Raw genomic sequence first — 24,836 nt, 5'->3', positions numbered from 1 at the left:
CCGCGGTGGCAGGGAGACTCTGAGCCCCGAGGTCGCCACCACTGGTGTAGCCTACACAGGCTGAGCCAGGGCCGCCGCGACTGTCTCGATAGAGGCCTTGGCCGGATGGATTAAGGCTTTCACCACCTTAGGTGCGCTCACAGCCTTCTCCTTGGGGGAAGGGTCACTACCTCGCTCTCCCTCCGATGGGGCCTTTGAGCTCGACCGGGGTCTCTCCAGGAGCTTCGCCGGGTGCTCGGCCTTCCTCTTACCCGAACCAGAGCGTTGGCTCGTGGTTGATGGCGCCGGGGAGGATGCGCCCTGCCGGGCGCCCGTAGAGCCCGACCGTTCGGCGCTCCCGGTGCCAGCGGACTCGCAGTGCTTGGCCTTGTGTTCGACCCCCGTCGCCGGGGCGTCGTCAAAGGTCTTAGAAGACCGCTCGGACTTCTTCTTCTTCTTCTTCTCGCCTGACGGGCTCTTCCCTTCCAGCCAGTTGGCGAGACGTTGATGGCGGTCCTTCATGGTCCGCTCCGACATATTGCCGCAAAACGCACAGTCCTTCTCCACGTGCGTCTTGTCCTCATGTAGGCAGTAAAGACAAAGGGAGTGTTCGTCCTCCTTAAAGACATTCTGAAGCTGGCATCCAGGGCAGACCCTGAACAGCTTTCCGGGCATCGAGCTTCCCTTCTCCTGGGCCATGTCCGAGATGGGCCTGAGAAACTTCTGGAGTCCTCCAAAAGCGTGGCTCGACGAAATCTTCACCCTTGAGGGGCGTAGACGAATCCGACACGGGTCCCCGTTGATCGGATGAAGAAACGGTGGAGCTTGAGGCTCTTTTGACCGAAAAATAGAAGTTTTTTGAGAAAAAACGTGAAAAATATAGCACTAACGCTCGAGAGCAATAGCACGAGGATCCCAACACTTGAACGTGCGGTAAAAATCTGAGGATGGCTGCCAGAGGCGGGGCTTGGGTAGAGGGCAGTCATTGGCTGTGGTCAGTATGACGCAGAGATCAGTGATTGGTTACTACTACAAAAGACAGACCAGAAACGAAACTGATACTGATTTTTTCTTTACCGAGGATTCCCAGCCTGACGACGGGGAATATTCATGAGCATGTGAAACCATGCCAGACCCCATGCTGGAGAATATGAAAGTAGCCCATCAAAAGATACCCTGGCGGCAGTTAGGAAAGCAAAATTTGAATGGAACATGCTTTTTATGAAAAAAGCATAATATGCTCTATTTAGGATGTGGTAAACGCACTGGGAACAGGGGGAGAAAACAGGATGTCTTTTAGCATCCCAATTGAAGCAGAGAGATGAACAGATGGCAATAGTGTTAATTAAGAGTGCGGACACAGGAGTCAACATTACTGATCCTAATGAAATAGGGCAAGAATTCCACAAATGTTACTAGCAGTTGTACACAACAGCGTCTCCCCCCAATCAGACGGCAGAAGACAGTTTTATGAATGCCCTGCCCCTTCCCACACTAGGCGACTAAGACAGACATATGTTAGGAGGCCCATTCTCCATTGGAGAAGTCAAAGAAACTATCAAAGCTATGCAGACAAACAAAGCGCCGGGAGAGGACAGGCTTCCAATAGAATTCTACAAACTGGGGGTGACTAAGGGGCAGAAACATTAATATTGCTTGTTAATGAAGTAGAACGAGATGGGGTGGCTGCGACCGGAGTTCAATAGGGCACAAATTACAGGTGTTAACTAAACCAGGGCGGGATCCCACAAAATGCATTAGCTAGCGTACGAAATCCCTGATAAACACGGACGTCAACATTCTGGCAATGGTGTTAGCAGCAAGACTTTGGAAAGTAATCACAAAGCTAGTACATGAATCCCAAGTAGGATATATGCCCGGTCGCTATGCTCGAGATAACATTATTACTGCACACTCTTTGGCAAGAAAGAGATGGTAGCCCTGGGCTAGCGCTTTCTCTCAATGCAGAAAGCGTTTGAAAGGGTGGAATGGGGCTATCTTTTGAGAACATGGGAGAGATTTGGCCTGGTGGAAGATTATATAAGGAAAATTAAACTGCTATACTCTCACCCTAGTGCTAGGGTGAATACGGGGGGCTACATCTCTGAGCAATTTCAGATCACAAGATAAACTGAATAAATCTTCAGAAATTGCAGACCATAAGAGTTTGATTTCGTGGTCCGCAGCCATGTGATGCATCCGATCTAGACAATGGTTATTCACCCGTGGTGGGAAGACAAACAGTTATCAGGAACACAGACATGAAGGGACACATGAACTTGTTAATAACGTTGCAACGTTAAGGGCACTGTGAGAAACCTCAAGGTGTCTCCCTGACTAGTCACAGGGGATCTGTCATCCAGGTGGCCAGGACAGGGCTATCGCTATTGGATCCAGTTCCTGGCGGTGGACCAGTGAGGGAGCATCACCTGGATTGGGGATCCTCGTGGAATGGAAGTAGGACACCGACGGGTGAGACGTGGTACACTTTTCCCCATCCTACCATGTAGGATACGCAAAGCCCCCACCCCCTTTTTTGACATGAACACTTTCGCACACCACGAAAGACAACAGACAAACGCCAGAGCCGTTTACCTGACATGTCCCAACACAAGGGCCAGGAAGAGTCAGGCAATTGACCAGAATCACATACACCTGACGGCCCTTTCCCTTCCCCACAGGGATAAAAGGTGCACAAGACGAGCAAGGCAGACCGCACGACGAGAGAGCTAACTCAGCACGGCAGTTCAAGAGGAGGAGAAAGACGGCGCGAACCCGAGAGGGTGACAAGGAGAGAAGTGACCTTGCCCTTTCTGAGCCAGGCCCGTGAGACCTCCTCAGAAGGAATCGTAAGACTGGGAACAATAGCCAGCATGTGTTGCAGCAGATGTCAACGGTACACAGGTCCCTCCTCCGCTGATAACCAAGCCAGGGAGAGACGCTTGCCACCGTGGTACCGGCCATGACTCCAGAGACAAGCAAAGTCAAGCGGTTCATCACAGCCGGTGAGTCGAGGGGAGAGCCGATAGGAAATTGAACTGTGTTGAACAAAAGTAGCAAGCGGCTAATTGAAGAAAGTACAAAGCACTGTTGATATGAAAGGGGAAAACCAGCTAGAGAGGAGTCAGGCACCACGTGGATTACCCTATTGTTGAAACTACCGTTACCAGAAGGCATTGGGAAAGGTAAGAAAGGGGTCAAAGTGGTCATACATGGGTCTAGTAAAATCCCCTGTACAGTCAAAAGTCTTTGACCGGTAGATGATTGTGAAGTTAAGGGAAGTCAATCCTGCATCGTAAGAACTGTTCTAAGAAATGTGTGATTGGCAAAGTTGGCAAGAGCGAACCCAACGGAGGGATGCGGATGAAAAGGGGGCAAAGCCTAAAGTCCCAATAAATAGTGTGTTGAGACAAAAGTGAACCCGGCAGAGGCATGTCCACAGTGAACTGTTTAAAAAGACATTAAGATTCGTGAATGTCACAGATTACATTTTTTGAGAAGCTGTAGTGAACCTGACGGAGGGAGGCTGATTTTTTAGAAGGGTCTGAGCACAGAAGAGGGGGATCCAGGGGTGAGAAGCCATCACCCCACCGACACGTGAACTACAACAGAGAAATCTTTTGGATATAAGCCGGAGTGAGCCCCACGGAGGGAGGCTGAGATTCGAGAGTGGTCTGAGCCCGGAAGAGGGCGCCCCAGGGGTAAAGAATTATCACCCCAAGTGCTATCAGGAAAGAACTTTTGTTTATTATTTTGAGCTCATCAGGGCATCGGAAGCAAGAAACGTAACTACCGAAGGTCCTGATATTGCCAAGAACGTTTTGTGGATCTGAGCTCGGAAGAGGGGGATCCAGGGGTGAAAAGGCATCACCCAACATGCAAGCAAAAAGGAACTTTTGTCTATTATTTTGGGAACACATCAGGTCCTCAAAGGCAAGACACTTTTTGTAGAAAAGAGACTTAACCACTGAAGGTCCTCATACTTGAGAGCAGAACTGCAGTCTCGTGCTGGGCACGCTCAAACGTGTGCTGGGCTCAGGAGTCCCGCCTTGTCTTATGCTCAAAACATGGGGAAGGGAGACCCTGACTGGCACATCCTGACTTATTATTTGTGAACACTTCTTTCTTTCCTGTGAATCCTATCCTACACTCTGTTTGTATTTAGGATTGGCAATAGGGTTTTCTTAGTATAGGCCCTTTTATTTGACAAGACGCCACTAGGACTGCCTTATTATTTGATGGCCGTAGCTTGATCCCATATTAGATTTAGGTTTCGATCAGGCATTTTTCCAACCTGCATATACAGTTTAATAAACATCCTTGAACTGTGATCACTTGTGTCTGTCTATTCTTGATACCATGCCTTCCTTACAGTACTCTCACAGGCAAAAGTGGTACTGCAAACATATACATTGGGAACACATAGTCATTCTCATCACCCTGAAGAGGTGCACAGAGCACTAAGAACAGAGCTGGGTCCCAGGTCTGGAAAGACCAGTTCCAGACCATCAGGGGACAGAAATCCAGAGGTGGATGGCAGGGGGCAATGGCCAATGGTAATCCTGCGACACTGCATCAATGTAATAGATAGTTTCTTGGGGAAGGGGCAGGCCAGCCACCTGACATGAGAGGGCCAATTAACCAAGATCCATAGGGACATATATATATACGGTATACCACTCTGATCACCCAATCAGGAAGCAGGATACATTTTTAGGGGGAAGGGTCCATGTTGTGACGTTACTTTGCAACAAAAAGGCCGGACACAGGTTTGGGAGCGGTGACTCTGGAGATTTTTGAATATCCTGTATGATCCCTGCCGGTTTTTGTAATAAACGACAGTTCTAACTTGCCCTTGGCTGAGTCCTCCGTTTGTTACTGGGGGAGGGTTGTTGGGCCCTGGGAGCTGAACGGGTAATCTTATAGTAACCCCCAGACCTCTGGCATACCATACCTCACTAACACATGGATTAACAGATATGGATAAGGATAATATGGGAGAAGTATGGAACAAAATCACTGTGGAGATGGTCAGGCAGGCAGCGTTAAAGCTATCCATATGGGGAAGAGAACACATAGTAAAAATGATGGTACTCGCCAAGTTGAATTACATATTTGGCATGTTACCCCTTCAGGTTCCATCCCTTCTAATGCAGAAAATATTACACAGGATTAAGGATTTCATTTGGGGCTGTTTACGGCCGCGCCTCAAACTGGAGAAGTTATATGCCCCTATCAAGCTGAGAGGCCTTAACCTGCCTAATGTAGAACTGTATTATTTGGCACAACAATTGACTCAGGCAGCAGTGTTTCTCAGAAACTGAGGAAATGCACCAACATGGCCCAATGTTAGCAGCAAATTCAATGGAAAGCGGGTGCGGCAGTGATATATGATAAGGCTGCAAACAAATTGCAGCATCCAATCCACCATAAAAGCCTGTGATATAGCTCATGCTCTAATTAAAGTGAATAGTTATTGGCAACTGGAGGCCCATCTTTGGAACAACAAGGCTATACAGATAGGAGGAGGTAGTATAGCGTGGGCAGAATGGGTTCCATGCAATTATGTCACCTGGAAAAAGTCGCCAGGTAGGTAAAATGTTTTCCTGACGGCTACAATACGTTCCCCAAATATTCCAGGAAGGGTATAATTTTACATTATAAACTCCCATCCTAGAATATTTGGGGAAAGTGTTTGATTTTACTGAGGGTGCATTTTTTGGGAAATGTCACCCCCTGGGGGCCATTTCCAGGCGACTTTATCACTGGACAGCGCATAATGGGAAAACCGTGGGATTAGATACATTCGAGATGCCTTGAGGGGGACAAATCATTCAGCTATAATGCTCTCACAGCAGAGATACTATCTCGAATCCTCTGATGTATGTAAATACATGCAACTCACACACTGTGTAGTAGCGACACATACAAGTCATGAACAAGTTCTAAGAGAAATCCCTCGTCAGCAAACTTTACACTACACTGAAAGACTCTCTGGATGAAGAAGATGTCAGGAGGGGGGGTAACGCAGAGGTGGCAGAAGTTGTTAGATACGCAGTTATCCGAGGAGCCAATCAATTGCATCATGGAGAATTATGAAAAAGAGGACAGAGAGGTAAGGCTCAAGCAAACACAATTCAAGATATTTCAGGGGTGGCAGTGGACACCCTGAAGATAGCAGGCTGCAGGACTGCAGAGGCAGGCTACATGCTGGAGATGCAAGGAGCAAAACTCAGACCTGGGGCACGTACTATGGTCCTGTGCAAACCTTAGAAAATACTGTGCAGACACACTGGGAAAATTGGTGGTGGCAGGTGTGTCCCCATACAAGCTGAGGAAAATGGGTATTTGGAATGTGGGTTGTGTGTGCAACACGCATTAGAGGAGGTAGCGGAGCAGGGGCACAAGAATCGTGTCTTGGCTGTAGTGTCAAAGCCGGACCCAGGAAACCAGGCTTTGGCCAAACTGACATGTGGGAAAACATCATAGATCCACATGTAAACACAGATTTAATCAAAGAGCTGTCTCACACTTAGGGAGACAAAGCTGGAGATATCACTTTGAAGTTACAACTACAGTAAATGACAAACAGGGTTAGATCAAAGTGAAGTGATATGCACATCCAGAAATTGAGCCATCCTTGAAAGTGAGCCGTACTCAACGATATCACAACATCCATGCAGTGATTGGCCACAGAAGCCATGTGCTAAGCCACTGGCTACTCCTATAATCATAGTATTGCATGGCTGAGATACGCATACATAGTTTTGCTACTGCTGTCCTTGCTGCAGTGAGTGGTTGCAATATGCAAACAAGAAGTCTGGTTGATTCCTTAGATTGAAAGCTCTCGCATTTACCTGTGTATTGTGCGTAAACTCTCGCAGCTGTTTTCGGATCTCTGCCCAGCCCTCCTCTCCAGGCTTACTATTCACCCCCGACCTGAAAGACCATTTAGTACATGAAGAACAGTGTACACAACTTTCATGATCACAGTAATGGCAATGCTGGGAAAACAATGAGTTAAAGTTGAGCTATCTGCACTTCTGGGTGACAGTGGGTGTGATAGCTGTGGTATTACCAGTATTTGAGATTGCTTTGTGTTCCTCTGTACTGGAGGACTGAGCCACTATGGCTGTGGGGCCACCCTTGTTTGAGAACTGTTATATATCACTGGTTCTGGAGACTCAGGGTGTGACAGCTGTGGCAGTCCAAGTGCTTATGAACTCTGGCGGAATAGCTCTGGGTCGACTGGTTCTGGGCAGGGCTTTGTAGCTATGAGATCATCCGTGCAAAGACCTGAGGCGTGATAGGTCTTTCATCCCTGTACTTGAGGGCATGTTGTGACACCAGGGGGTCTTCAGGAGGAGGATGGCAAAGGTGTGACTGGCCTGGATTCCTCGGTGCTGAAGGGCTAACGTGTGGATATTTTTGACGACTAATGCTGAAGGACATCGGGTGTACATTGCTGGTATTCTCAGTGCTGGATTGATAGTGTGGGTTAGCTTTGGAATCCCAAATGAAGAGGAAGGTGGTTGCAATAGTTGCAGGATTTCCAATGGTTCTATGAATGTTTGCCGTATATATTTTGCAGAATGGCAACTTTGCCACATTTATTTGGCTGATTTAGCCAGTTTGTTTTGCTGTTTTTGCCACTTTTCTTTTTACCACAAACATCAGGGGGAGGCACCCCAACCCCTTCAACCCCTACTATATACCTTACCCAAACTTACCATCTACCGGTTTGTGGTTAAAAGAAAAAGCTGAAAAACAATGCAGGAGAAACATATTCCGCAAAGTTGCCATTCAGCAAAAGTGGTGTATATCGCTCCAGTACCACAGACAGCTAGGTTTGATAGAATTGAAAACCCTTCTTTTGACTGAAGGCAAGGACAGCACTCCACCCAGCAGTCTGCTTATTCTCACACTTCCCTCAACACACTAAGAACATGGTCATAGAACCCCAGCGTTTAAGGGCAGGGTTTGGCATATGGTGGCTCCTTGCTGTGGGAGGGGAATTACCGGAACATGGATTTCCTATTGGCAGAGAACTGCACATACAATAGTGGACTTCTATGTTCATCATTCATACATCAGTGGGGAGGGGAAATGCACACCCCACTGATCACACAACCTAATCAGATAAAGCTGCCTGCCTTTATAACGCAACAAGAAGGTCATAAATACTACCTTAAGCCTAATTACTTCTCCAGGGTCACACGGTAAAAAGTGGCTCGAAATCTCGCAGCACAAAATCAATGCTTCTTTTGTTTAGTAGGGAGGGTGCAAGACAGTACCTATTTCCTTTACCTGGAACCCCACACCACCCCACACATGGAAACAATCTTCAAGATACTCACTGCTGTGCATTGAAACCCCAGCCCGAGGGCGCGCCGAGTCTGACCTGTGCAGGACAGAGAAAGAAGACAAACTGAGCCACATTCGCAACCTGAAGTAATCCTCCTGGCATCCAGGGATTATATCGGCGGTACCAAAAAAAATGTAGTTGAGGAAACAATCGTTTTTTCTCCCACTGTCCAGCACTTTCCCCAGGTATTCTAGTATTGGAGCGTCTTTATATAACTAAACGGGTCCTGGAATATGTTGGGAGGTCAATGCAGGCATGTGTGTCTTTAAAGAAGTCTACACTAAACTATTGTATGTTGAACATAAATAAGAGCTATGCCAGTATAGTTTTTATCTCTGTGCTCTAATTTAAACTCAGTTTTCTTAAATACCAAATGAGGACTCCATAATTGACCAGATACTATGATCTCATTGTAGGTTTTGTAACTTCCATTAAAATGCTGTGCCTTTTAGTGGTTGGTTGTTTAAACAACTGGTTCTAATTGTTTTCATAGCGTTCTATTTAAAAGTCTGCATTTTGTTCGTGCACTTTTGGTCGACATGAATTCGACCAAAAGTGTACAAGCAAAATGCAGACTTTTAAATAGGAGTCTATGAAAACACATATGACAATGTGTGAAATATACTCTGCTGAATTCACAGTCACCTCATCACACGTGGGATTTATGCAAATACATAAATAAAATAGCGCGTATGTATATTTATACATACAAATATAATATACAAGTGTGTGTGGCACTGATTTTTTAAAACACTTTTCTTATTTGAATTGTAATTCTTTGGTTTGATACCTCGGAATGTTCCTTACTACGAATAAAGTACTAGAAGTGTGTTCCTACTACCACTGTGAAATAAAAATCGCATTTTTGTCATTAGGCTTGCGACTTTATTGATTGCATGAAATATATTTGTCCACTTGTATTTGACCTTGTCCCTTGGCGAGTGCTGCAGAGTGTCATGTAAGACTTTTCCAGAGCACTGAATTTCACAAACTCGTATGTCTATGAGATTGCTTCCCACTCATGGCACCTCTGCCTGTTAATGGGGATGCAAAATTGTATCTGCAACTTTATAATAATAATGGTTTGTGTTCTTATGTAGCGCTTCATGCCAGGTTCCTGATGCTTCTATGTGCTGTAATTACATGTCAGAGTCTAGTGCTTAACTCGTAAGCTATCCACCTGTGTACGATAATTTTGAGTACAATTCCTCTCTTGACAAGTACAACATTTCTCACCTGGAGCATGAAAAAAACACAGATAGCTGAAATTGCAGAAGGTGTCTCTCCATTCTCATTCTGGATAAGTGAGATCAAGCAAGCATGAAAGTTGCCTTTTGAAACAAGCATTGGTAATGCAACAGTTTTGGCTTTTGTGTAGGCATGGAAAAGGCATTTGCCAGGCACTGCCATAGTGGTATTAACTGGCCATCGATGGTAGCAGCTGAAAAATGGTGCAAGTACATGGGCATATAATAGTAAATGCCGAACACTTATACGCAAGCCAAAACTGTTGGCTTTGCCAATGCTTGTTTTTAACAGGCCATCAGTGAAGGACACTCATACTGCTTATAAATCGAGTGGCTGAAAGGACACCTGGTTGACATTTGTATTGCACCAGTAGCACCTTTACAGCTCCAATTAAGTCATGAAGACTTCTTTAAAAAAAACATTGGTAGGCACTGCAACGTTTGATGGTAAGGCTTGTATCAAGTCATCTCAAAAAGATTCCACAGGATGTGAAATGCTGAACTCTGGAAATCACCAGCGCCATGGGGGATACAACCATATTTAATTTAGTCTATGTTTTAGAAACATTTGGTAGCCATAATGAGAACTCGATTGAACTGTTTGGGACTGATTGCCCCAGTTGCCACCCACAAAGCAAAAACCCTAAAGGACTCTTTTTGTCCAATCTGTAAGGATCAAAATGAGACATTGATGGATTTTTTCTTGTTTTGTCCCTTGTTTAAGTAAGGTTTGCCTAGCACTGAAAAAGACTTGGATGATTTAGTTTTCTTGTTTTTTCCTTTGGGAAGATTAAAGACCAGCATTAGCCCGTCCCCCTCAATGAGAGAGCTGTGGTTGTCTGGCAGTATTCACATTGTCATGTATAATGATCCATGTCTAGGCAGAATGAGTGTGAAGGGTGGCGATCCATGTTGGTCTGAGTACATTTGCAAACATAAGAATTCTTGAAGATCCACATGTTGCAGGTCATCGGAATTGCAACTAATGGGTGTAAGTCATGAGACGTATGAGAAGGGGAAGAGACAGCAGAGAGGGAGAAGCAGCAGAGACCTGGAAGTGACAACACAAAGAAGGTAGCTGCCAAAAGCCTACAGGAGAGAAGACCTAAGGACATGCCGTGTGCAGTGTGAGCCCTGACTGTAGTTGGGCTGAACAGAGGTGGCATTCTGAACCAGAGGACCTAAGGGTTTGGAAGGGCTGTGTGGTCTGGAGGTCACGGAAAAAGATGGCAGGGAATCCAAGCTAGGAGTTGCCTGAAAGTAAGGGACAATGGAGACGCAGCCAGGACAGCATTGAGAGCTCTTGCAAGAACGGACGGATAAGACAGACAGCTGGAGAACAGAGGGCATGCAGTGAGAATTTAAAGAAGCCAGCGGCATTGAAGATCCAATGTAAAACTGTAAAACCAGAGACGGAACGAGAAGAAGAACAAGGACAAGTCCAAGTGGAAAAAAGCACCTGGCGGTACACGAGTACAGGAGTTTCACCTGATGCTTCACACTGGGATGTAGTCGAAGAAGTAGAGTGTCCAATAAACACTTCTAGAAAAGGGGAGTTATGTCGCTGAATTACATGCTTTCTAAATCGAGTCCAACGTGTCCAATGAAGACTCTGCGAAGGGAACCTCATACCCTGACTTAAGGATATTGTAGTTGTGTAAGAGCAAAATTGTCCTATGATGTCTAAAAGAGAAGGAAAGCTCACACTGTGGATTATGGAAATTGCAGTTCATGTACCAATGTGTCAAATAAATGATAGGAGAGCTCAGATAAGGAATCCTGGGATTTGTAGTCCACTGAGAATGGGAGTGTGTGGCTGGCTGACATACCCAGGAGAAGACGTTGGGGGGAGGTGAGAGTTGGTGTGCTGCTGCATACTGGGACCTACTGTGCTCCCTCCTAACCTGTTGTCTGACCCTGACGTGATGCAGTTCGTTATGGTGCATTGCGGTGCAAATGTCCCAGAAACGGTCCATACTAGTGTTGAGGACCGGTCCTTCAACGACCACATTGATGTTTCGCCGATCTCAGGCAACTTTCTCATGTGTAAAGGTGCTGAAATCCGGGGAAAGGGGTGGGGGTGTCCAAATGTTATGGAGCTAGTAATGACCAGAGGGTCCTAACATGTAACAATACAAAATGTGGTGCAGATTGGTGAAACAGTGTGGAATTGTTTTAGGAACAATGTTGTCTCCAAGCCACAAACCCACAAACAAATTTAGAGTTTTGCTGACATTTGGGGAAAGGGGTGGGGTGTCCAAATGACTTGTAGCCAGTAAAGTCCCTAGGGTTCTAAGAGGTAACAATGCAACATTTGGTGCAGATTGGTGAAACGATGTGGAATTGTATAAGGAATAATGCTCTGCCAAGTCAAAAACCTACACATTTTTACTTTTGCTGAAAACCAGGGGAACCTAGTGAGGTGTCCAAATGTCATGTAGCCAGTGTTGCCCGGAGGGTCCTAACAGGCAACTATGCAAAATGTGGTGCAGTTTGGTGAAATGGTGTGGAATTGTATAAGGAAAAACACTTCGCCATGCCACAAACAAACCCACACATTGTCACTTTTATAAATATAGATATTCCCCTTTGACTAACAGGTTTGACTTCATGTGTTCTTTCTGTAGACTGGTGCTCCTGCCCAGCCTGTTGAATTGTGGCATAGTAGAATGTTATGGATATATATAAGGAGCCTCATTGATGAAGCTCAGGCAGTTGCAGCCTTGCAGTGGAGACAAGCATTTGTATGAACCTAATCAATAAACCGTATTGATCAACAGATATTGGTGTGCTCACCTTATTTCCTACTTCACAGTTGGTGACGAGCTGGAGCTTGCCCCTCTCCCTGCGTGTTCCTGGAAGAGCCTGGTGTGTCTCCTTCATTTGTGCAGAACAAGTTATGCACTCACAGAGCTATGCAGAGTGCCAGTTGAAGTTCCCAGGGGGTCTCTACCAGCAGGCAGGTGTGTCCAGGAGGTCTTTTTTTTCGGCAGAGGTGCCCAGCAGGCCGACTCATGTGCAGGTCTCTCGAGCCCAGGAGGGCCCAGGACTGCTCTGCACCTCGCCTGGACCTGCTGTGAGGAGTCAGCATGGGCAAGCCGTTCAGGCATCCCCAAATTCTTTCCATGAGTTGCTGTGGGAGCTGTTGCGCCTGCTACAGAGTACTCTGCTGAATCACTTTAGAGGAAAGGACCCATTTGTCCTCTGGCGCAACGACGTGTACCAGGAAGTGCAGGCACGTCTCCCACTACGTCCGAGGTATATGATATGATATGGCATTTATAACGCGCCTATAGACAAGTGTTTCGAGGCGCATATACATGGGAGTGGCATTTTTGCCTGGTCTGGTGTCGGGCACTGGATCAGAGCGCTGATTGGAACGGGGAGGTGGATTGACTAAGTATCTTTGTTTGGAGCGTTGGATGAGAACGCTGAGTGAAGGTGATTGTAGCAGTGATTTTTTTTTTTTTTTTTAATAAGGAGCCTATTAAAGGGTTGTGCTTTCACAGAGGGCAGACTACAGCATTGGCAAAGTCCATTCCTCCTGCAAGTAGTGGAAGTTCAGTTTGAACATTTAGATACTGAACGCTGTCTGCAAATTCTATATTGCTGTCACTATATAACATTTCCAACAGTGCTCAAGTCATAGGTGCCAGGTACCTTTGTGGTTGACTCTTCTCTGCACACATGTACATAGGTCAAAGGGGCTGCCTTTTGCTATAATCCTATTTGAGATGTGTTGGGGGCTTTTCTCACGAAGCTTGGTGGGAGGCATGAATGCATTACCTATATAGTTTCTTCCCAGACCTGGGGAGCCCACGGTCAAATGGGAGGTATGGAAAGAAGATTTCTTGGACTATGTTATGGTTGTCCATGGCCCCAATTTCATCATAGAGAGGCACAGGGCCCTGCTCATGCATATCTTGGGTTTTCAAGGGCAGGCACATTCTTAAAAGCTTGCTTAATTTGAGTGTGTCAGGTGCTGGAGATGGGGAGTCTGCCGAAGTCCCAAATGTTTTTGATACTATTATAAAAAATTGGACAAACACTACGAGAAAAGAGTCAGCATCATATTACAATCATACTATTTCAGCACCAGGCACCAGGTGCAGGGTGAATCTGTGAAGTGTTCATCTCAGCCCACCATGAACTTGCTAATAGATGTAATTTTGGCATCACCTATGATGAAAGGTTAAGAGACCAGTTCATGCTCAACGTGAAGGAAAATAAGATCTGAGAGGAAATCTGAAATAAGGGAGATCCTCTCTAGAACAAATCCTTGACATAGCTAAAAGAATAGAACACACAATGGCTTGTGTTAAAGAACTGGATTTGAACAATTGCAATTCTCAAACTCCGTGCACTGTGAATGTGGTGAATTCTGTCCGGAATGCTGGATCTACAAAAAAACCTTTGCTGCCAAGAATAAAGGAAACAAATCTACAGAGCATGCCAAACCAAAGGAGGGCAGCTCAGGGATGTCCACGACATCCAAAGCGAGGAAGTGTATTAGATGTGGTAGCTTTTCGCATTATGTCAATGCTGTTGATTGTCTAGCTTTAGCGGTTGTGTGTCTGAGATGCAATAAGAGGTCAATTTGCTAGTTGTTGTAAGAATTTTACAAAAGGTGCAGTCAATGATCTACTGATCAGGATGGTGAGAGTGGAGAAGAGGACGATGAAGCCCGGGATGAAGGGGTTGCCTAGTCTGTCAGTGAAGTAGGTGTAAAAAATAAGAAAAGGAGAAATCCTCATGCTGACATTCTCATTAATGAGAAAACTGTGAATATGCTCTTAGATTCTGGCTCGGATTATAATATATTAGAATATAATGTCTGGAAGAAGAGCTTCAGAACCCAGGGTAAAGGCGTTTGCGTATGGTGGTAATTGTATCTATAGGTTATTTCGAAGCCAATATTTGCTGTCCTGGAAAGAGTAAGGTAGCAAATGTGTATGTTTCTAAGAGAGGTGGCAGTTTTCTTGGCTGGTTTGAACAGTCAGATCTCGGATTATAATCAATCCCAAGGTCCATGGTCTCATAGCTACTGTTTCCGAGATTTCAGCCAAGCCGGAAGATAGGTTTAAGTGTGTTTTTGGGGCTGATATTGGTTGTCTGAAAGGGTTTTCTCACAGGATTACGCTCAAGCAGTGAGCTGTCCCTGTGGCATCCAAAGCTCGCTGTGTTCCCATTGCGTTAAGGGAGGAAGTTCCAAGGAAATTCGGAAACGACTAGCTCAAGACATCATAGAGGAGGTTGAAGCCTCAGAGTGGGTTTCCCCAGTTGTCGTGGTGCGTAAGGGAAATGGCAGTGTTAGGCTTTGTGTTGACTTGAGAGCTTTGAATAAATGTGTGGTGGTGGACACATTTCTGTTACCTAATATTGGAGAAATGGTAGGCATGATGGCTGGTAAATGTTTTAGTACTTTAGATATTGCCTCGGCCTACCATCAGATTTGCTTATCTTCCAGGGATTTTACCACGTTCCTTATGCAAGAAGGCACATTTAGGTACAAGCGGATGCCTTTCGGCTTAGTATAAGCTGCAGCGTTCTTTCCACGCATGATGCAAACATTGTTTAGTGGCATTAACGGCGTGTGGTTTTTCCAGGATGATATCTTGGTCACAGGTAATTCGGCAAAAGAACATGATGAGAGACTAACAAGTGTTTTGGAAAAATTGAGTGGCGTTGGTTTAACTTAAGAGCAAGTCCAAATTCAGAGCGGACGAAATTGACTATCTAGGGCACAAGCTGAATGCACAGGGTGTTGCACCAAAAGATAGTTTAGTGTCTCCCATTGTAGGAATTTAAGCAACTAGGGACAGGCAGGGTTTATTGTCCTTTTTAGGCTTAGTTGAGTATTCTGCCAAATATGTGGAAGGATTTGCAGACAGGTATGAACAGATTAGAGGTCTGTGTAAAAAGGGTGTCCCTTTTGTATGGCCTTTGGAATGTCAATGGGAATTTTCAGACATCAAGGAGTGTATTGTAAATGCACCAAAACTGAGCAATTTTGACTTGTCTAGTGAGCCCTTTGTGAGGACGGATGCCACCAATACTGGCCTTGGTGCTGTGTTGCTCCAGAAGCAGAATGGGATTGAGAAAGTAATAGCATTTACCTCCTGGTGTCTGTAGGTGTGTAGCAAAGATACTCTGTCTCATAGAGAAAGAATATTTGTGTGTTGCTTGATCCACAAAGAAATTCAAGGCGTTTTGGTGGGGAAGGAAGTTCACAATTTTTACTGATCACAAACCACTGGTGAGGATATTCAACTCAAAGGGTTTGGATGGAGTGTCACAAAGGATCTTCTAATGAGTCACAGCATTACAGGGACATCAATTTATTGTAGAACATATATCTGGCAAGGACAATGTAATTGCAGATTATGTGTCCAGAAATAAGAGTTACGTTGATGGTGAAACTGGGGTTGAAGAAGACTTTGATGGAGATCTTTTGGACATGTGGACCATCAATTTCGGAAAATGAGTGGAAGGATGCTTGGATTGGGATGATCAATTGAGCAAGGGGAAGGATGTTGTTCTTAATGGCTGTTCTGGTTGGACAAGTAAGGATGGTTTTAGTGCCTTTCACAGAGTTAGGGATGGTTGCATTGTACCTCCTCTAGGTGCCAGGGACTAGCTTATGGAAACTGACCATGAAGGCCATCTGGGAATGTCAAAAACCAAAGGGAGTCTAAGGGCTGAATATTGGTGGCTAAATCTTGACAGCCAGGTGGAAAGATTAGTGAAGGACTGTTGCTTGTGTGATGACTCTGACAAAGGCCTTTGAAATTTTCTAAAATGCCCTGGGAATTTGTGGCTATTGACATCTTTGGACCGATAATAGATGCTCAGGAATCGAGGAAATGTATCATTGTTCTTATGGACAGGTACTTCAAGTGGGTTGAGACATATGTTGTTCAGGAGGCTGATACCGCTCAATTGTGTTAAATCTGTATCAAGTATACTTTCTGATAATGGTGTACTATTTACATCTTGAGTAATGAAGCAATTTTTGACAAGGTATAGGCGTTATACATCACAAGTCATTTCCTCCATCTCATGACCATTGTGATGGTCAAAAGATTCAAAAGATTCAACAGCACCATCATGCAAGGCGTATGCATGGCGGTGAAGGAAGGCAAGGTCTGGGAAGAGGAGGTTGAGAAAAGGGTATTTGCTTACAAATTGGCTTTGCATACTACAACAGGGTAGTGCCGTTTGAGGTGCTGAGGAGAAGAAAATCCTCTATTGCGATATATCCAGCATCACTGGGGAGGTCTAACTGTGTTGAGTGGGACCAGTGTGCTTTGACAGAAAGGGTGACGAGCAAGAAGGAGTTGATCAATAAGAGATATATCATGATCGAAAAAGGACCAGGCTCATTACAGTGTCTGAAGGTGGTAAAGTTTGGATCCGGAAACCAGGATTTGTACCCAACAGGGACAGTAGATTTGACGTCCCCATAACTGTAAAAAAGGAGTTGAGTGGGGGTGTGGTTTTTGGAGGATTAAAAATGTTTAATAAAGCCATGTGTCATATAATAGGTGAGTTCATCCCCTGTGGGTGAGTGTAGGGTCTACAAAATGCTTGTTAATATAGTTTGTTTCCAATATATTGTTTACTTCCTATTAGTACCCTGCGGCCACATTCCACAGGATACGTGGACTGGCTCGTTTCCGAGCCATACCACAGTGTAATCCCGTGGACGCACTTACGTGCATCACGCGCCGGGTACACTTTTTTTCTTTATCCGGCGACCATGGAAAGGGAGAAGGGAACACACATAGTCCCTTCTCCCTTGCCCAAGGTGACCAGTTTCCTCCCATTCATTAGTACGGAGCAAGTTGGCCCAAAATGGCACCATGTTGCTCCGTACTAATAAAGCAGTACGCGCATTCTAGTCTAACGTGTACTGCAGCGAAACCTTTTCAAAGGGCAGAAGAAATGCTGCTTGAAAAGGTTTTGTCAGCGCATTAGTATTCTGGGGCTGCACACTTGGGAAAACTAGTATCCTGAGACTGCAGACTCCTGTAACTTCAGGCCCCGGGGGCATTACCTTAGGCAGTAATGGCCCGCCGGCTCGGCGGTTATTGCCATATTATTTATTTCTATTCCCCTTTGACAAACAGGTTTGACTTCATGTGTTCTTTTAAAGCGGTTTATTTTTCTTCAGACTGGGGCTCCTGCCCAGCCTGTTGCATTGTGACACAGTAGAATGTTATGGATGTATATAAGGAGCCTCCATGATGAAGCTTGGGCAGTTGCACCGGAGAGGGGCACCTAATCAAACCATATCCATCAACAGATATTGGTGTGCTCACCTCATTCCCTACGTCACACTCAGGTACTGATTTCGGGGAATTGTAGTCCAATAATCAACACATTTAAAAAAGGCTGTGAGAGAAGAGGAGTCATGAAGCTACATTAAGGGAAACATAGCTCTAATAGCAAAATATTGCAAAACGTCTGTGAGAAGAAAAACTTCATTCTGGGTGATAAAACACTGAAGTGTACAAGAGACCTTGTGCATGAGTGAAGCACCCGTGCAATAAGTAAAAACATTTAATATGAAAAACAAAATAAACAGATATTACAGCAGCTTATGTGAACGTCTTTCACTTGTGGGCTACAAGGTAGGTGATGGCAGCTGATGCTTGGTAGACCTAGACAGCTGCAAGTAGGAGGCGTGTTTTAGGGAGAATTCTCTGTTTAGGCTGAATTTCCTAACCTAGTGAGTCCCCCCAGCAGCTTTGCTGAATTTCTGGAGTTTGTTTTTTTTCTCCTGCCAAGAGTGAGTCTCTTTTCCTCACACTCTTGGACATGATTGGGGGGTTCCTTTGACTGTTAATGTGTTTTATGGGTTATGGGGTCTTTTACTCCATAGTATCTCATGTGTTTTTACTATGTGTGTTACACAGCACCCTCCGTGCAGTGACACAAGGGTGTCAAAGTGACACCCCACCATAGACTCCATACCCTGGGACTGACTACTGTCTCCCAGGGCATGTAAAGTCACCATTGGCTTTACTATTCCCAAATTATGAACAGAAACCAGTACAAACCATCATATTGTGGACGTACTGGTCGGGGTCTGTTAGTCGAGGGGGCACGTCTCCGTCCCCCCTGATCAAGTTTTGGCTGGTGGTAGTGGATACTACTTTTTATATTCAACCGCGAATATATCTCTATGGGATTTTCCCATTGTTCGAGGCTACCAACTTTAATTATTTAATTCTCATAGCCTCGAACATACCGCCGGTTTATTTATTTAATATTAATTTGCCGGTTGGTATTTTTTTGCCAGAACTCGATTCTAAAATGGCGTTTGTGTTCTCTTCTGTGACTCCAACCCAAGTCGAGCCCTTTGTTCCACTTTTTGGCGGGCTTCTCCACAGAAGCCTCCAAAAGTGGTGCCACTATGTCTGGGTACCACGGGTGGTGTGGGAGGGGGTTTAGGCACCCTGGACTGAGTTACCTTGGTAACTCAAGTCGCACTCTTGTGTGATTGGCCCAAGTGGTGAGCCGGCCGGCTCACCACTTAGCATGTTTGATTGACAACTAGTCTTAGTGAATGGGGGTGTGCTGCATAAAAGCAGGGCTTTTGGGACTGGAACTTCAGAAGTCGCCACAGGACCTGAGAATCCGACGAGGGAGAAGCTGAGCCGACCTGCTACGACGACACCACCGGTGGACCCCTGCGGAACCGACTCACCACTTCCCGACGACAGAGAAGATCTCCCGGCTGGAGAGTCTTCTTCCCCTGACTGGTGGGCACAACCAGTTTACCTTCTTTTTCTCGCATCCCAGGACGTCTTGTGGTCGAATTGCCCGTGCCAAGCACTCCGGCAACCGGATAGCCACTTACCACTGGACTGCAAACTAAAGGACCGCTCCTTGTAACTGAGAACTCCGCGGCTGGTTTCTTCCCTGGCAGTGCAACAAACTCCTTCTTTCATCCCCGACGAGATCCTCTCTTCCCCCGGACGAAGCACCGACTTGCACCCGCTGCAAGGAACAACTGCCCCCGCTGGAGTATTCTCACCACTTTAAGGTACCGTGTCCGCCAGGCCTCCCTTTCTAAAAGATTGCGACAAGGTAATAATAATCCCTTAACCTTCTGGACTGGGCTGGCCGCCTTGACCCTCTAACTGGTCCCTTTCTTTTGGTCCAACTTATTTCTGAACCTTTTCGAGACTTTTGTGCACTTTTCAACCGTGTGACCTTGGACACATTTCGTTCTGATCCTCTTAAAGTGGATCCGGCTTCCTGAACTCTAACTTCACGGGTTGATTCTGCCTTCCTCTCTTGCTGTGTTCTTTTGAAAGTGATCTGTTTCAATTTATGCTCTGCCTTTCTCTCCCTTTTAAACCAAATTATTAGAGTGCCATCTGCGTTAAGCGCTCACCGCTGTCTGAAAATAAGTGCGGCTTTACTTAAGACTAGTCTAATATTCTTTTAAGGGAGTGTATATCTTTTAGTGACCTTGTTTTTGAACTGCTTGATATTAGTGCCAGTGTGTTTTATTAGATGTGGTTTTAAATAAATAATTATATCTCTTTTACTCCAAGCTCTGGTCAGTGTTTGCTTGTTCTACTGCGTTCTTTGACCTATTGTGAATACTCTGTATACTGCCTAACTCTTCTTGAGAGAAGTCTGACTGCTCAGCCACAGCTACCAAGTGAATCTGTGTGGTACAGACTGCTACCAAGTGGGTTTACTGGCAAACACCTGTAGTCTTAAATCTTTTGCAGTGGTCCCAGAGGGAACTGCACAGGTTTCTGCCTAACAGCGCAGATGACTGATGTCACATGGTACTGGCAAAGGAATAGAGCACTTTATCAGGAGGAAACAATTATAAAGGTAATCATGTGTATGCAACTGTGAATGTAGGAAGGCTGTCTCTTCCCACAGGGTCTTTGTTGATACCAACTTACCTTCTCTTTCAGTTCCTGAATCTGTGTCTCCAGTCTGGCCTTATCCTCTCGCAGTCGATTTAGCTCCTGTGTGGTGCTTGATAGCAGCTCAGTATCACTGATGGTAAAGTGATGCTCGGGGGGTCCTGGGTCCATCTCATTGCTTTCCTGGGCCAAAATCTGTTCTCGCTGCATTCTATGACAAAGCAAACCATTTGTGTTACAACTCTCCTCCTGAATGAACAAGCAGACAAACCAAAGGCTACCTTCCTCTCTCCGACACACCAAAGACAGCAACATGCACCAGAGGCGAAGCTGCTCTCCTCAGGCTTAGAAACCCACTCACACACCTCTTCTGCAGCTGAAGAACTAGCGGCTGCCCTCTTCAAGCACATGAACCAGAGTCGGTCCCCTTATCTAGCGCACAAACCATATGTAGATTCAGATCTCCTCTCGCTCACTATTTGACATCAGGGCTCCGGATTACATTTTGAAGTTGGTGTATTTCACTCCCTATTTTTTAAAATTGGTAGTAAAATGATTATTTAGGGAGTATAAAGGTTATTCCCACTGCCAAGGAAGTAATTTTTAGGCAACTAAAAAAAAATATTTATAACTCTTCTTTGCATGTAGTAATTTATACTTTAAAGGTTTATTTTTACCTTACAATTCTCTTCAGATCAGGCAGTAATGTTATTAGAGACCATAATCCAGACCATATTATCCAGACCATAAACCAGAGGCTTCTGCTAGACATCTCAGAAGACCAGAGGATGTATGATCTAGCCAAGGGACCAGAAGATGCACTTTTGTGGCACTAGTCTAAAGAAATCACTGTTCCAAACGTAGGCATAGAGCTGTGTGAGTGAAAGCAAGCTCTTATATGTCTCTTTTTCCTCTTTTTTTCAAGATTTTTGTTTGGAATTCTTTTTATTTGTTGGGATTATTTTGCTCTCATGCTCTCTCCTCTCCAGGCATGGCTCCACGTGTCAGTGACATTTGACACCACACACAAGCTCCCCTGTCACCTTTTAAAGGCCACTACATTAAACGCTCCACGGGTGCTCATAGCCTTAGCAGGCTTGGCCGGTCGGGGGTGCAGGGTAAGATTTGTGGTCATTAGATAATCAATGCCCTCCTAAATGGCCGTAGGACTCCACGAGGGGATTTGCGTCATTATGGCGCCTGTAATGAGGGCTTTTTTTCTGCTAGGGCACCTGGCTTACCTCCAATGTTTAGATGGACGTAACCCTGGTGCCCCAGCGGCAAAACCATAGTCGGCAGGTGTGGTAAACTGCCAGTATTCATGGATACTGGTACTTTTTTTACCGGACCGGCCGGTTTAGAATGAGGCCCACAATTCTCCACTTTAAGGCCAAAAATTGGCAGATTTAGAGTGCTGTGTTCACGTTAAATTAGTCCAAAAAATCCTGATGGAGACCTGTGGACTCAAAAAATGGGGAGTTACACTGCCCTAGTTTCACTTATAATCCATGGTTATGCCTCGGGACCGAATGGCGTTAATGCTAAACGCGTTTGACAATACATCAGCAGATTTACTGTACATTTAACACCTAACTCGTCATGAGGCCCAAAATGTTTTGTTAATGACAGGGGCAGAACATTTTCTTTACCACCACCTTTTGGTTGCATGTAAAATTATGGAGAAATGCATGAGATTTGTAGAAATCCTTTCAATCCATAATTTTGATACTATTGTCATGAGTATGGGCAGTAACAACAAGTGGTATGCTCAAGAGGGCCTACTTTGCCAGCATACTCACAAAGAGCCATCAAGTTAATACACTGCCCTCAACTGGCCTGTTTGCCAGCTTGGGGGTCCCTTCAGGCACTGCTCCATTGCCCAATGGAGTGCTATGTGCGGGTCCGTGCCAACCACTCACCGGTATGCGATGAGCAGACTTTCGTGCCTCTTCAGCACATTCTGCGTGCGCTTCTTGTATCCCCGCGTGGCTGCAGCTAGCTGCTCCTCGCGAGACTTGTGAGAGGTACGGATGTCCTTCAGCATGCTGTCTACAAAGCGCTTCATGTGGGCTTGGTCAGGGGCTCCTTTGCCAGTGCCATGTGCCATGCCAGATGTCCCATCCACATATTCCTGCAGAGATAGAGAGGGGAAGGCAAAAGGTGTGAGAGAAGTGATACCTTCTCCATAGGGAGAAATAGGCCTGCAATCTTCTAAACGGGACAGAATTACAAAGTCACTGTATTTGCCAAAGCATGGCACATGCCCTTATGAGTACTGAGAGTAGCTGCAATTACATGCATACAGTACACATGGGCCAATATACTGCTGTGACAACATCAGTGCAGTTTACGTTAAAAGTGATGACCCGCCCGCCTTTAAAATTTTAATATGAAGGTCAACAGCAAGCCCCATTAGTGAATTAAGGAAATCGCCCAATTGACTGCACATTGCCCCTGCAGGGTACCCTGGAAGGGCCTAACGCTCATGAGTTGAAGCAGTGAAGCTGTGAGAGATAGCTGTTAACAGAGCATGGATAGATACATGCTTTGTATGGTTAAGATAGAGAAATGGTCCTCATTAGGCCAGAGCTCTCTAGGTCAATCAATCCACAGGATAGCCGTCTTAATAGAGAGGCACAGCCCTACAATTATGGACCCAAAGAATTTGAAATAGGTGCTCCAAGGATGAGAACAATGAACCTAGGGGCATGTAAAGAAGACACCTGATGGACAGAACTAGGAGCCTCTTGTATAGAACGGCATACATGCGGCACAGAGTATGAAACCCACTTGTGCACTGGACACTAGTGGAGCAGACTTTAGATGCGTACGCTGTGTGTTGCCAAAGTCACACTTATGGCCAGTTGATGTACCACATTTTTGATTCTTGTCAGAAATGGCAAGGAATATTATGACAGGTTTTAGTGCAAAGCCTTCTCATAATCAAAGTCAACATCTTAGTGGTATCAGGAAGTAACAGGCTGATCCCTCGTAATGTCTTGAGGGAAACACAAGAACTATTGACTGTTTTCTCTCTGCACTTCCCTGGTGGTGTCATGTTTTGTTGGGGTCTAAGATACTGTTAAGTACCACAACATCTTGCAGCTGTCTAGTAACCATTATTTTAATGGTGATCTGCGTTTAACTTGGTCTATTGAGCGTTACCACTTGGTATGGCTCATAAAATGTGGTGTTATTGCTTAAGTTACCATATCACTGTATAGCTTGGACAGTAAGCTGCTAGATGTCGGAAAGTGAGTAGCTCTTGAAGTTGATGAAAAGGACGAAAGAGATGAAGGATGAGTCACTATGGTGAGCAACTCCTACTTCTGTTTATGTTCGAATCTGTTCACTCATACAAATGTGAAGATTCCCAGGCCTGACTTCTGAAAGAGAAGCTAAATTGTGCAGTAAAATGCGGGGGTAATACCGTATACTACCTCATTACTGCACCACCCAACCGCGAGTTTGGGGGTAAGAGCGAGAAAAAACCTCCAGCAAGAAGCTGGAGATATTTCCTCCACCTTACTGCCCAAAATCGGCCAATTCGGCAGTATTTCCGCCGATATTCCCTATGGACTCCAATTAATGGGGACTAACACTGCCTACCGCCACTTGTAATGCGGCAGTAATACCGCCAGACCAAGTAGCTGTAACAGTAATACAGTTTGGTGGTATCTCAGTAGATTTACCGTCGAGATACCACCAAACTCGTAAAGAGGCTAAATGTCATATTGTACAGCATGGCCTCACTAAACTGCATGCAAGCCCTTGTTCTGAAGTCCAGTTCATGGTGTTTTGGAAGGTTTGTTTAGTTGTCCAGGTGGCAGCTTGGCCAATAACATCAGTAAGAACATTCAGTTGATAAGCAAAGGAGGTTGCTTTATCTCTCAAACTTGAGAAGAATACATTCCTGCAGGAGGAGAGATGCCCTGAAGTAAATAAATCTCAGGAGCACTGTCATAGACTTTCCAATGTACAAGTAGTTGAAGGTCAGTAGCGTGAGGTATTGTTGGCTGAATAGCTGCTGATGGCTTTGGCACCAGAGGTGTGAGAGGTAAAAGTTTGAAGTGGTTGAGGGATCCCCAGTTAAGGACAGAAGATCAGGCGAGATCTCATTGGAGAGACCTTTGTCTTTGCGCTTAGGGCCTTTTGGTCAAAAGTGAGATGAAACTAACGTACATAGAGTTCCACTGCTTATACCTTTTATGTTTAATACTGCCACTACATTTTGCTATCATTTTCACAGTTCTGGAATTGTTTTCTTGCAGTTTAAACATACCTCTTCATTTTCTTGATAAGCCTTTTGAAGTTAACCATTTCAGGTGGGTTGCTGAGCTGACAAGG

The 24,836-nt window shown here is 45.3% G+C and overlaps 2 protein-coding genes across 3 annotated transcripts in view; one reads left to right on the top strand and one right to left on the bottom strand.

Annotated features, from left to right (window-relative positions):
* The window catches only part of CCDC78 (coiled-coil domain containing 78), a 455,951-nt gene that overhangs the window by 37,988 nt on the left and 393,127 nt on the right, over positions 1 to 24,836 (bottom strand). Inside the window, exons 16-19 of the mRNA XM_069647004.1 lie at positions 22,409 to 22,620; positions 20,526 to 20,700; positions 8,337 to 8,380; positions 6,837 to 6,918 (exon numbers count right to left, since the gene is read on the bottom strand). Coding sequence (XP_069503105.1) covers positions 6,837 to 6,918; positions 8,337 to 8,380; positions 20,526 to 20,700; positions 22,409 to 22,620 — 513 coding nt within the window. The remainder of the gene's footprint in view (positions 1 to 6,836; positions 6,919 to 8,336; positions 8,381 to 20,525; positions 20,701 to 22,408; positions 22,621 to 24,836) is intronic.
* Positions 1 to 24,836, top strand: part of ANTKMT (adenine nucleotide translocase lysine methyltransferase) — a 603,385-nt gene that overhangs the window by 397,549 nt on the left and 181,000 nt on the right. The gene's annotated exons all lie outside the window — the stretch shown is intronic.

This window comes from Ambystoma mexicanum, chromosome 2q (assembly GCF_040938575.1).
Source record: "Ambystoma mexicanum isolate Mex_15411 chromosome 2q, UKY_AmexF1_1, whole genome shotgun sequence".
Taxonomy (NCBI): domain Eukaryota; kingdom Metazoa; phylum Chordata; class Amphibia; order Caudata; family Ambystomatidae; genus Ambystoma; species Ambystoma mexicanum.
This window is presented reverse-complemented; position numbering and strand designations above follow the sequence as displayed.